The following is a 13,522-nucleotide window of genomic DNA, read 5'->3' as shown; positions in this document are numbered from 1 at the left end:
TAAACTTGTAGATGGCAAGGATACTTCCAGACTCGTTATTCTGGAAGACTTCTCGGAGACTTCCAGATTCTTTATTCTGCATGTAAATGAAATTTTCTACTCTACATGAATGAACTAATTTAAATACTCAAATCAATACAACATTGTAGCAAAACAATATGCGAGAGCTGAGCTCGTGGTTGTTGTTGCAAGGAACACAAGAATTTGACTTGTCAATAGCAACAAAGAAGAAAAGAGAAGATTGGATAGCAAAAGAAATGTCAAACAAGCAGGACGCGGAAGGGGACTCTGACATGGGCAAACAAACAAAAAAAGAATATAGAATATGCTTATGTTACATCATCAAAGCTGAAAAACAATTAATATTTTCTTTTTTAAACAAATTTAATTTTCAAACTCAACATATATTCATTGACTTCGAATTAACAATACAAATTAATTATAATAGCACAACATAATAATATATACTAATAATAAGTATATTATAATGAGATACTAAAAATTTACAATATAATAATAATACAATATGAATTAACTTATTAATTTAGAATAAAGAATGTAAATTAATAATTAAAAGATAATTAAAAGAATAATTAAAAGAATTAATAATTAAAAGAATTAAAAGAATTAAAAGAATTATTAAAAGATTAAATAGATAAAAGAATAATTAAAAGAATAATTAAAAAGATAAAAGAAAAAGATACAAGAAAAAGAATAAAAGAAAAAGATAAAAGAATAATTAAAAGAATTAATAATTAAAAGAATTATAAATTCATTAACTTAAAATTAAATACATTAAAAAAAAACATATTGGAAAGATACGTGAAAATTCCGGTATACTAATACACCTTAAATCTTCCATAGTGAATTCCTTTCAGACAGAAAACGAAAGATTTTGACTCAGACAGAGATGTGCTATCCTAACAGTTGTCAACACTTAAAATGGCATGTCTATTAATAGTTATAATCGTTCATATTATGTATATAAAAATAAAGGGGACAATTATATTACATGTCGAGACAGGTAATATTATTAATGCAACTAATCTATTCATATGCTTACTTTTTGATTTGTCGATAATCGTCATGTCCCACAACTCCCAAGTTCTCCCTTTTACCATTTACAAATCTACATATTGTAGACATATTGAATGGGTTCACACTGTAATAGTTGAAATACAATGAACAAGTATATTTGGGAAAATAGTTCCTACTTCCAAATGTCTTTAAAAGTACATCTCCACAATTAATCTGCGGAATAACGATGTATCTGGAAAATGTGCTTATTATAAGCAAATCTTAATTTTCTGATTAATTGAAATGTTCCATTAATGAGACTCATTTGCGTGTTTTCTACGTGCTAGTAATTTGGAATAGTAGAGATCGCTGATGTGCCTTCAAATTATTTGTTTTTTTCTGTATAGGGCCTTTTTTAGCTATAAATATACTTCATCTTGTTTTATAGACAATCTAAAAGGCCTCTTTTTTCTTCTTTTAGGCATAAAACAATAAAAGTTTAATTTGTAACTTTTTTGGAGAAAGCATTTGCTACAGGAACAGGGTAAAGAATATATCGACTCATTACAATTTAGGAAGTTATATTACCAAATAAAAGAAAGATATACGGCCATTAGAAAGAAAGTTATATGATCAGCTAAAGAAAAGCGAAAACAGAAAAATTGTATGAAAAAACAGGAAAAATCAAAAATCTTCAAATTTTGAGGAGAAGGCTCGGTAAGTCCCCAATTTTTCATACTTTCTAACTCAATCCCATTTGCACCTGTTTATAGATTTTTCAATCCCGTTTGTTACCCTATGTAGATTTCTAGTCCATCTAATCTTAATCTACCTCATCTACCTACATCAGTACTCAACTGAAAGTATTCTACAACTTAAAGTAGATGTCAAAATGAAATAGTTTTTGCCCTCTTGACCCCTCATAGGTCTACTCATGCCTAAAAACCACGGTTTTCTAAATTTGTTTCAAAATTATAAAGTTTTTAGGAAAATAACATATTTTCATCAGTTTTTCTACGTCGAACCGTGAAAATAAATTAGAGAAACTGGTTAGGTATAATTTGACAATGCATTCCGTCCATAAAAAATAACAGTAACAATCTGTTGATCCCTAATGACAACTACATCTTCAAAGAAAAGCTGTTAGGTGTTTGACCTGTTTCAGTCCCTTCTAAACCTGCTTGGTATCATGCTGTTTCGCCTTGGTTTTTGCTGTTTTTTGCCCACGCTACTGCTTTTTGTTTCTTTTAGCGTCCACTATCACTAAAAACTGGATAACTGCATATGTAGTTTGTTTTTTTTTTAATTAGATTTTCAATGCTTCACCTTCAAAGAAAAGCTGTTTGACCTGTTTCAGCCCCTTCTAAACCTGTTTGGTATCATCTTGTTTTGCCTTAGTTTTTGCTGATTTTTAAGTAACATTTGTTTCTTTTTTTATTTGGCATCCACTACCCCTAAAAACAAGATCACTGTATATGTAGTTCTTTTTCTTTAAAAGTTTCAAACAATCAAATCAAACAATCATTCAAACAATCAGATTTCATTTTGACTGTCCTACTTACAGTCTATTATCAGTTAAACATGCCAAACTATTCTATCAAAACTGGCAATTCAAATCGAGTAGATTAGTATTCTAATTAGTAATAAGACTTATTAGTCTAATTAGTGAATCGTAGTCTAATATGTCAAAAGTAGTCAAATTAGTCTGATAGTAAGCCTACATCTTAGGTTATCCTTCAAACTCAAGGATTTTATCAAATAAATATACTATTCTACTCGTTTTTTTTAGAAAAGCTTACCTCTGCAAAATACCTCCGTAGACTACTAATGCACTGTGAAACCACTAAAATTGGGGTCTCTGTAGAAAAAATCTGCTTCTTCATAATGGCACACAAATCAAATAGACTGTCTCTCGCCCAAACAATAATATCTGAAATATAAATTTGAATTATGCTAGCATTGCAGTTTGCAGGTTATGCTAAAATTCACCCATATCGTGACCAACATTTTCGCAAGGCATTTTCGCTTGGCTAGACTCTGTTCAACTCTTTTTGACCATTCCATTCTTTTCCTGTCACGTCTACACCCATTTTTTAATACTACTGATATGTAAAACATTAAAACATTCTATTTCTGTAACTGGAAATACTTTTTTTTATATCTGTCTTGCCAGCAAAACCGCATCCAGGAGGTGCAGCCGGTTTTAACCCCCCCCCCACCTGAAATTTTTTTCCGACTCCTAAAAAAGTAAAAAAAATGCATATTAACAAATGTTTGATGTGTTTTGTAAATTTTTCACTGTTATCCAACCCTCCCCCCCCCCCCCGAAGAAAAATCTTGGATACATTCTTGCTTGCCGGAATAGGAACCGTGAGATTATTCTAATGAATAGTGCAACTGATATATTGACGTCATAGACACAAGTTGAATTCCAGATTAAATGAACAGGCCTGCCTGCGATCCCACCCCCAAATTATATTCCTGAGTATATCTTAGTCCCATATTTCTAAGAGTCGATTGCACAGTCAAACAAAATGCTTTCTTTTTGAAAAAGAAAGATTCGCTATAGCTTCCTATAGGAAACTATAGTTCCCTTAAGTTTTCTTAAGTAAGCAAGATTCCCTTAAGTTTCACAGTTTCGGTATTAGCAGACAAGCGTAAAAAGACGGGGAGATGCATTAGGCCTTTCGTAATAAAAAAAAAAAAAATACGGCATTGGACTTTACAGTCCCTACCAACGGGGCTGATCTCCGTTCCATGGTCCTTCAGTCAGGAAGAGAAATTGGGGGCCAGCCATCCTGTGCTTTCGCACACCTGTCCTGTTTACCTTCCCCAGGTTTCTCCAGGTACCCATTTAGAGCTGGGTCGTCCCTTTCGTAACATTTTAGAATAATTCCATAGTTTTCTATAATATTGATATAGAACTCCTATTTTTACAAATGTGCACCCCCCCCCAAATCACCCCTCAATCCTAAATCTCAAGAACAATGTCCACCGAATAATCTCAGTCGCATAATTATAGTCAACTTTACAGTCAGGCAAAATGGCTACTTATTCCAAACCATTATGATGGATTATTATCATTCTTTAATGTACCAAGGGCAGTGAAAATGAAATCGGGTTATTTGATTGGTTCAGTAGAGACTTATACAACCGTATATATCCTGAAAATTGGGAAAAATCAGGAATTTGATTTTAGGTAACAGTGGGCGTCAAATCAAAAAAAAAAGTCTGTAAAAATCAGGTAAGGCTTGCATCAACGGACTATTCAAGTAGCTAAGAAATAAACCTACCTCTATAGTCAGAAATGCATCCTGAATCTAACCTTAACTTTCATTTGTAACGGAAATGGACCTTACCCCCCCCCCCCCTATATATACCAATTCAGGGTTATTTGCACATTAGGGAGATGGGGAGAGGGCGGGGGGGTGGGGGTAAAGTCCGTTTCTGATTCAAATGAATGTTAAATTTAGATTCAGGATGCAATTCTGACTATAAAGGTAAGTTTGAAATTTTCCCCCCCCCCCCCTTTAGTGCAAATATAAACCCTGAATTGGTAAATATTGGGGTGGAGGTAGAGTTCATTTCCGACGGAAATGCATGTTAAATTCGGATTCAGGATACAATTCTGACTATAGAGGAAAGTTTATTGCTTAGCTACCTGAATAGTCCGTTAATATAAACCTTACCTTAAAAATCAGCAAAAAAAGAGCTAAAAAAATATGGTACCAAACAGATAGGAGGGTGTAGTTTTCCGTTGAAATTGCAGTTGTCATTAAAAATCAACAAACTATAATACTTGTATTTTTACGAATGAAAGGCGTTGTCAAATTCGACGGATTAGTTTTGTTAATTTTTTTTACAGTTCAACACGTGGCAACGTGGCAATCTGTTATCAAATTGACTGTATACTGTCACAGAATATGAGCTTATCAATGATGCCCAAAAACAAGCATTATAAATCAGTTAGATGTTCAGCTAACTCGCTTATGTCCAGGAAATGGCTTAAAAGCTTGAAAAAAATTCAGCGCTTTTATAAGTAATTGATTTTATCCATCTTTCTGTTTTATAAGTTTTACTAATTTTTTTTATACTTCGTTAATATGTTTTAAATAGACAATTTTGAACACAATTTATAATACATTTTGTTGTGTTTGTTACATTACGCATTGTATTCTATCTTCTTGTTACTCTTATTCTCGCTTCTGAGGAAAACCCTCTTTGGTTAGGCCCTAAATACTCAATGTTCTTATCAATTTTATGTACATTGTTTAAAGTTTCGTACTAGCCGAGTGGATATGCAACCCTGCGCTCGTAAGGTCATGGGCTCAACTCTTGTTGTCGATGATTGTTTGATTTGGAACGAGGGTAAACGGGTGTGACACTACAAGCTCAGCCAGAGTCGGCCCAGCTCTGAATGGGTAGCTGGAGGAATCTGGGGAAAGCGCCTGAAGCGTCGGTTGATTTGTCTCCAACCACGCATAGCAAATCCGCCCGAATAAAGAGAATCAGGAGATCAGCACCTGCGCTACGCAGATCATTGATGCGAAAAAGTTTCTTTTTTTTGTTCAAAAGCCTCGAAAAAAACCTCATTTTAACATTGTTTTGTTTTATCTAATCAGCCCTGTCTAAAAAAAATAACTTTTGCACAATACTAAACCAATGTTTACCCTTTAGAACTGTTCTTCCACGGAAATACTAACTCCATATTCATGAATTAAAAACAAATTGCTTGATACTAAGAGAGCAGATCAATAGTGCTCAGCCAAACAAAAGAACGCAATATTCTTTTGTTAGACAATCATTAAAAAACAACTATGAAGAAATTTGATCTTTATAATTATAAGAACAATGGTATACAAGACAGGTATACAAGATGGGGATGGTGCTTCCATCCTCCTCCCTCTGAAATATCTAGGTGTTGCCCGCATATTTTTGTATTTTCCATGTAATCAGTAGATACTTACAAGACACATTTAAGCCATTTCCAGCAACTTGAAGGAACAACTTGGTAGAATGCTTAACATGGTTGCCATACACATTTGCAATTTTTATGACATAATTATGGACATCAGCGTCTAAGCGAACGTCACGAACTTGTTCCTTTAAGATTGCATTGCAATAGTTTACGTACCATCTATTCGCCTGGAAAATGTACATGGATGGATTAAAACTTAAAAGATAATATTTTACTTCTAAACTTAGTAGCTCCCAGTTTAAACTCCTTTTTTAAGGTTTAATTTTCGCAAAAGCAAATAGGATTTACGTTCCAAATCCTACTATTTGTTGGGTTGATTTTCTGCAGTCCTACGGCTTCAATGTTTCAAAGTGTCCTGACAATTTATCATTCAACAGGTGAGAGATCCAGATCTATCCAGTTGTTGACTCGCGTATCTGGAATTGGTTGTAAAATTGAAAAACATATCAAAAATAAAAAAGAACAACTTTACATTTTTTAAGTGAATTTAGATCCTTCTCTACGAGAAGTCTGAAAGATACCATAGTCCTGGTTCGATGAATAGAAGACACTACTACTACTACCAGAAACTCACTGCAATAGCAAGCCGCCTGAGACCAACACAGGTGCCCATGTTCCTCCTCCACCCTAGTCTATTGATACATTCCTTCTTTAACTCCTTCAATGAAGTTTTTAAATCCTTCCTCATGAAATCTTCCCAACCCAGTCAAAGAAGACCTTCTTTTGGTTTGACCCCAAATGGCAGGCCAAAAAAAACAATATTTGACAATCTGCCATCCCTCATCCGTAAAACGTGACCTAGCCACGTTTTAGCCAATTTTAGCCACTTTCTAGCCAATTATAAGCTCTCTTCCATTATAGACCTAAAAACCGGGATCCGACCACATTTTTCGTAACGTTTATTGCTTGATATATTGTTAATAACGTTATTATTCTTAATAACGTTTATTGTTTGAAACATAACGTTTATAGTCAAACGGGAACTTAAGACTTTCCTTGGACAGTTCCTCAAGAACCCATTTAAAATATCTCCCTTAGCCTTTCGAAGCGCCCACGTTTTAAAAACATATTTGATCACTGTCAAGTACAGAAGATGTGGTTAGGTTCCTGCATAAGCGAACCTCATTTAAGTCAGTCTGTTTAAGTTAAACCACAAACAACTCATAACTTTACCCTTTTAACAAACAGAAGTTGAATTGAATGCGGGTTGAATTGCATGGTGGATGGGTTGAATGGGGGTGAGCAAAATGATGGTTGGATTGCGACAGGGTTGTGTTGAATGAGGGTTTAATTGCATGGGGGTTGTGATAAACGGGGTTGAGTTAGATAGGGTGGAGTTGAACAAGGGTTGAGTTCCACGCATATCATATGGTGAATAGATAGATCTGAAACTAACGCATCTTGTCATTTTGACGCAAATCATGGCTGCAGACTTGTCACAAAATCACAAGTCTCACAGGGAAACCTTAATTGCACTTATTTCTTGCATTCACTTTTTAAATCTAGATTTCCAGCTTTTTATTTATTTTAAGAATTGTTCTCTTGCTTTCCTAATTAACATAATGGACTTCCAGCCTGAAAACGCTTCTGAATTAATGGGTATCTTTATTGATTAGCATAAACCAAATAGTTTCTCTTCATACGATTAGAAAGACAGTGACAGTGTCGATTAATTCACAGTTTCAATTAGTAAAACAAAATAAAAATCTGTAAATCAGTTCATCTAATCAACGTCATTTCGTCAATAACCAGCGTTATTTTGCCTATGTCGCGCCTAAAACTCGTAACTGACATCCTCATAGTTCTGAGATAATTGCGTAATACCATTTGCTCAGCTGTTCTCAAAAGGAAGACAATAAAGTCTAAGTGAATATACTTTAGCTAACTTGCACCACAGGGACAAGGTTTTTATGTTATGGATATCCTTAATTTCGGATCATCCATTCACAGAGCCAGAATCGTGAACTTTTTTTTCATAGCGACTTTTTTTTCATACCGAAAGTAATTCTGATTTTTTTTTTTTTTTTTTTTTTTTTTTTTTTTTTTCATACCGACTTTTCCTTGGAGAAGGAACTTGCCATAAAAACCTTTCGAGAAACCATTTTAGCAATGTGTCGGAATTTTGACAACAGAGAAGATATTTACTGGGTTAAATGTTTAGTAGATATGATTCATGTTATCCGACATGATTTTGGAGATCATTTGAACCACTGGTATAATCCGCGGATGGGTATAATCCTACAAAGCACGACTTTGCTAAATGTCTTTTCGGTACTTAGTTTTGTACATTTTATGTTATAGTATTCTATTTATCTACACTCACAAGGTTTTTGTGTTTGTACAATTTTGCTATCGATAGCTGAGAATCAGTTTTCTCCCTACGCTGAATTATATTTTTGAAATTTGTTTTGCTTTTTCTTAGATTGAGAAAGTTTTAAAGTTTGAAAAGTTTTAAGAAACATGCAAAAATAGTGAAATTGTCCTTTTTTTTCTTTTTTTTTGTAATGTGTATAAATATAATCAGTGCGTTCTTTTGTCCAAAGAGGGTTGTTTTTCTTTGTCCCAATGTAGAGAGAAAGAAAAAAAGTGATAAAAAGACAGCACAAGTTAATACTTCCATTCAGGTTTTTATATTTTTAACTTTATGATTTACTGGGTAATATTAGATGACGTTGACTGTCTTTTTCTCTGCGAGAACAAGCTTGTGTTTTCACATACTTTTTCACGCGCATGTTTTTAAGTATTTCATGTTTCTCTGTATTTATAAGTTAATTCTGTTTCTCATCCTATTTTTTATTACTTTATTATTTCTTTCTCCATTACTTCCTTAGTATTTTATTTTATTTCACTTCTAATCATCCTCTGTGTGCTTACACAGTATATTTTCCGAACAAAACAATAGCGAAAAAATAATAAGTCAATTCAAGGTGTCTTGGCTATATCCGGCCCACACGCCGTATTTCGAAGACCCTGGGTTAAAAGCTAGAGGAATACAATTTTTAATCTTCTTTTTCAAGAAAACTTTATGTGAGACTTACCAGTGCTGTTCGCTGAAGTCGAATAAGAAGCTGCATTGCTCTTTTTACTGTTTTCGGCTTCCTGACAGAACAACCAGAAATCGGCTCCATTTCACGACATAACAATGATATCAGGTCATCCTCGTACTTCTCCAACTTTTTTCTAAAAAAAAAAATAAGGTATTCGTTGGAAACGATATTCTAGCACTTGAATTATAAAAAAAAAATCCTCGTTGCTAGATCTGGTGAACTTTAAATACCCTGATGGTAAGTTAAAATACACTAGCAAAACGGTTTATCACCAAGTAATAATGCTGTAGTATTTGCACCATATTAAGTACTTATATATTACGTTAAGTACTCAATACTTATATATTTAATAGGAAAGAAATGAATAAAGGGCAGACAATAGCATATTTAACTGGCTGTATAAATCAAGCTCTTGATAAAGGTTACCAGTTGCAACAATATTTTTAGACATCATTAAAGCTTTCGATACAGTGGATCATCCTGTACTTATTGAAAAGTTGCGAAGGAATAGAGTTAATGGAAGATTTCTCAATTCGATAATTAGTTTCTTTTCTAGTCGTTTGCAAAAAATAAAAATATCTGGCTCAATTTCTCAACCATTGCTAATTAGATGCGCTGTACCCCAAGGGTCTATTTTAGGCCCTTTATTATTTTTGATTTATGTTAATGATCTTTCTTCTTCTCTTCGGCCACTTGTGAATGAGGTTTCAGACTTTACCAATAAAGAGATTAATGTTTCTCTTCTGATCTTTACTGATGACACAGCTCTAATTATGTGTGCGAAAACAACTGGATTGTTTGGTTACTGCATTGTCTAACACTATTCAGAGGATATCTGGATGAGCTACAATAAGATTGTTATTAATTATAATAAATCCAAGTCTTTGGACAATCTGGTAATTGTTATCCATGGATATATTCAGCTAAAGCTAGGAGCCTTGCATTGTGAAGGAAGAGAAGTGTTCGATACCTTGGTATTATCGTGGACGAATCACTCTCATTTAAAGGTCATATTGAGAAAGTTTCAAATATATTAGCTAGAAATATTGGTATAATTCGTAAAGCTTAACATTGCTTTCCCAAAGGAAATAATCCGTATGTTATAGTTTAGTTTAATCTACCCCTATATTTTGTATTGTAGTTCAATATGGTTGGGATTCTCCTCAAACCTTCATCCAAATCAAGTTTTGCAGAATATTCTTATTAGAATACTTGCTAATTTAAGCCCTTCTTAATCGTGTCGTGAGGCTTATGTTTGGTTGAAAATACTCCCAGCGGCTGCTCTCCGTGATTTTTATATAGGTGTTTTCATATATAATTGCGTCAGAGGTAAGTCCGCTTCTTTTCTAAGTGTGTTCCCCCAAGTTAATCAAGTTCATTCCCATGGCCCAAGGTCAACGAATAAAGTTTATGTTGATAGTTTGGTTACGTCTAGGTCAGGGTTTTCTCTTGTTTGTAGAGGGGCTAAGTTATGGAATTCCTTAGATGACAATTTTAAAAATAGTAATTTCAGTGAATTTAAAAGGCTGTAGATGTTTTCTGAATATGATTTTAATGATTTATGTAATAGGATGTACAGTTGATAGATTAAACTGCTATTAAATCATCAAATTTAGTGCTTAATTTTGATTGAGGTGTGTTAAGGAAGGAGTTGAGTGTTGAGTGTTAAGTTATTGGTAGGGTATATGATGTTGTATTTGTGTTTTATTTTTAAACCTCTTCTGAGACTAAAGTTAAGTTGTTTTGTGGATTTGTCTGGCTATCACTCCTCCATATCATGCTATGGCATTTGCAGGGGATGTGTAAGATTTTGTTAATAATTGAAAAAAGATAAATAAAATAAAATATAAAGCTTTTCGAATTCTTTTCTCTATTTAAATACTGCATTTTAAATTTTTTAAATCTGCTCTTCAAATATTGGAATCTATTTTCTAAACTTGAAAATCATGCTCTGTAAATTTCGCAAACACAATCTGTGTCAAAATCTGAATTTCAAAATTTTGTTCTTCGAATTCTCAAAATTATTCTCTCTAAGCTTCTAAGTTCTGTTTCTGAAGTTTAAAATGCGGTTCTTAAAATTTCAAAATTCTGTCCACTAAATCTGAAAATCTTCTGAAGATAAAACTTCGGTTTTTCAATTTCAAACTTCCGTTCTTTAAATTCCGAAATTCCTGTTTTTAGATTTCAAAATTCTGTTCTCTAGATTTGTAAATTAATGGCTCTATAACTCAACTTTCTATGAAGAATATAACTTATTTTCATTAAAAAGAATATTTTCACTTATTAAGTAATAAGACGGTGAATTAAGTAATAAGACGACGAACACATTGGAATAATGTTGATAGTGAAAGAGAGCGGCTAAGAATATTCTTCGATTCACAAGCAAGTTAAGACGAAGACACTAAGAAAATAAGGTTTTTTCAGCTGAAAAAAAGGGGCAACATTTAAACTTAAAACGAACAGATATTATTCCGTATACGAAGGGGTTTGCCCCCTCTTCAATCCCTCACTCTTCACACTGAGGTTTTATGTACTTTAAAAAAGCATCTTATTCTACTTGAGTGACCCTTGTGGCTAAGAAGTCGCTCTTAAAGAATTGGGAAAAAGTCAACTTTTAGCGTAAAGAGCGAGGCATTGACCAAGGGCAACACCCCTCATATACGGAAAGATTTTCTGTTCGTTTTAAGTTTTAATATTCCTTCTTAGTTAAAGTTGAAAAAAAAACTTGTTTTTTTATTTATTTAATTTCTGATAGTTTTTCAAATAATGCCAAAAAATTTAGCTTCCTCTCCATGGAAAATGCCCTCCATTGACGAAAAATTCGTCCATGAGGAGTTCTCCCCCCCCGTAAAATACCTTACCCCACCCCCAGAAAATTACCTCAGATAATTTCATCCTCGCTGAAAAATCCCCCCAGGAAATTTCTTGCTGACTATTCCACCTGAAAAATTTTCCTTTGCACTTACATTTGAAAAAAGAACTTTAATTTCTGATCGTTTTCAAATCATGCCGGGAACATCCCCTCCCCTCCGTGGAAGGTTTTCCCCGGACCCCCTCCCACCCCCCACCCCCCTCTAAAAAGTAGCTCCCGTGGAAAAATTCCCCAATGGAAAATTTTTCCCGCATATTATCTTCCCATGCGAAAAAATACTCCAGAAAATTCCATTCCCGCATAATATTTTCCCCAGACAGTTCCCCCAGAACATCTCCACATGTAAAATTGAGTCGGCAAAAAGAAAGCAAGACAAATAAAAGAATATCGTATAGGATTATGGCAGATTCCCCAAGTGTAAAATTTCATCTGCGAAATTCATCCAGGAGACTTCCCTCCCCACGAAAAGTTCTCCCCGTGGAAAATCAAACCCCCCCCCCCCCCGAAAAATGTCTGTATACCTCCCAATAACGAATACTTTACATAAATAATGGGCAAATTTCATAACTTACAGCCCTTTCACCCCGGACTGAAATTCATATTGCGAATTATTTTACTGCGAAATTCACCCCGGAGACTTCCCTCCCCACGAAAAATTCTCCCCGTGGAAAATCACCCCCCCTCCCCGAAGAATGTCTGTATACTTCCCAATAAACACTTTACATGAACAGTGGGAAAATTTCATAACTTACAGCCCTTTCCCCAAGAACTGTGTGGGTTGGTATTATCCCTAAAGGCATAGTTATAGGATCTTTCAACTATGCTGAACAAAATCGAAATCTCATAATTTTAATCGGATGAATTTTGGGGAGGAAGGAGCGTGGGAGGGGGACTAGTTGCCCAACAATTGTTTAGACCACTCAAAAAGGGCACTAGATGTTTTAATTTCCGTTCGAATGAGTCCTTTCTCGATATTCTAGCACCATTGGTTCGATACAATCACCCCTGGAAAAAAAAGGTAAACACACATCCGCGATATTTCTTCTGGCAAAAAAAAACAACAAAATTCTAAATTTCTGTAGATAAGGGCTTCTCTGCAGCCGGATTCTCTGATACGCTAAATCTGATGATACGAATTTCATTAAGATTTCTTAGATTCTTTTGGATGTTTCCCTCTTTTTCAAAAATCAGGCAAATTTTCTGAGGCCCATAGCTTTTGATGGGTAACATCAGATTTAATGAATATTATGTATTTGGAATCGGCATTAGATATTAAATTTCGATTTTTAGAGTTTCGGTTACTATTGAGCCGAGTCGCTCCTTAAATACACTTTGTTACCATGAACTGCTTGATAGTATGCCATATGGTCTGGGGCGTCGTTTGGGGGTGGCAAGGGGGGAAGTTCCCCCCCCCCCAATAATGTCGAGAAAAAATAGTATACATCCCATTCCCTTTGATTTTCCAGATATGGACCCCTCTTGGCCCCCCCAATAAAAACGCTGGAGATTCGCGCCTGCATATGGTGTATATACGCACTAATTTACAGAGATACCAAATCACACCATCTGAAGCGATTTAAAATGAGGTTACCATATTACTATAAAAGG

The 13,522-nt window shown here is 34.4% G+C and overlaps 1 protein-coding gene across 1 annotated transcript in view; it reads right to left on the bottom strand.

The window, feature by feature from the left end:
• Exo84 (exocyst complex component Exo84) overlaps positions 1 to 13,522 on the bottom strand; it is a 72,855-nt gene that overhangs the window by 18,929 nt on the left and 40,404 nt on the right. The window contains exons 7-9 of the mRNA XM_089090335.1: positions 9,034 to 9,175; positions 5,985 to 6,162; positions 2,817 to 2,947 (exon numbers count right to left, since the gene is read on the bottom strand). Of these exons, the coding sequence (XP_088946461.1) occupies positions 2,817 to 2,947; positions 5,985 to 6,162; positions 9,034 to 9,175 (451 nt within the window). The remainder of the gene's footprint in view (positions 1 to 2,816; positions 2,948 to 5,984; positions 6,163 to 9,033; positions 9,176 to 13,522) is intronic.

The sequence above is a fragment of the Artemia sp. Qi Xiang Cuo genome, chromosome 6 (assembly GCF_049724085.1).
Source record: "Artemia sp. Qi Xiang Cuo chromosome 6, ASM4972408v1, whole genome shotgun sequence".
NCBI classification, from domain to species: domain Eukaryota; kingdom Metazoa; phylum Arthropoda; class Branchiopoda; order Anostraca; family Artemiidae; genus Artemia; species Artemia sp. Qi Xiang Cuo.
Note: the sequence above shows the minus strand (reverse complement) of the source record. Positions and strands in the feature narration are given on the sequence as shown.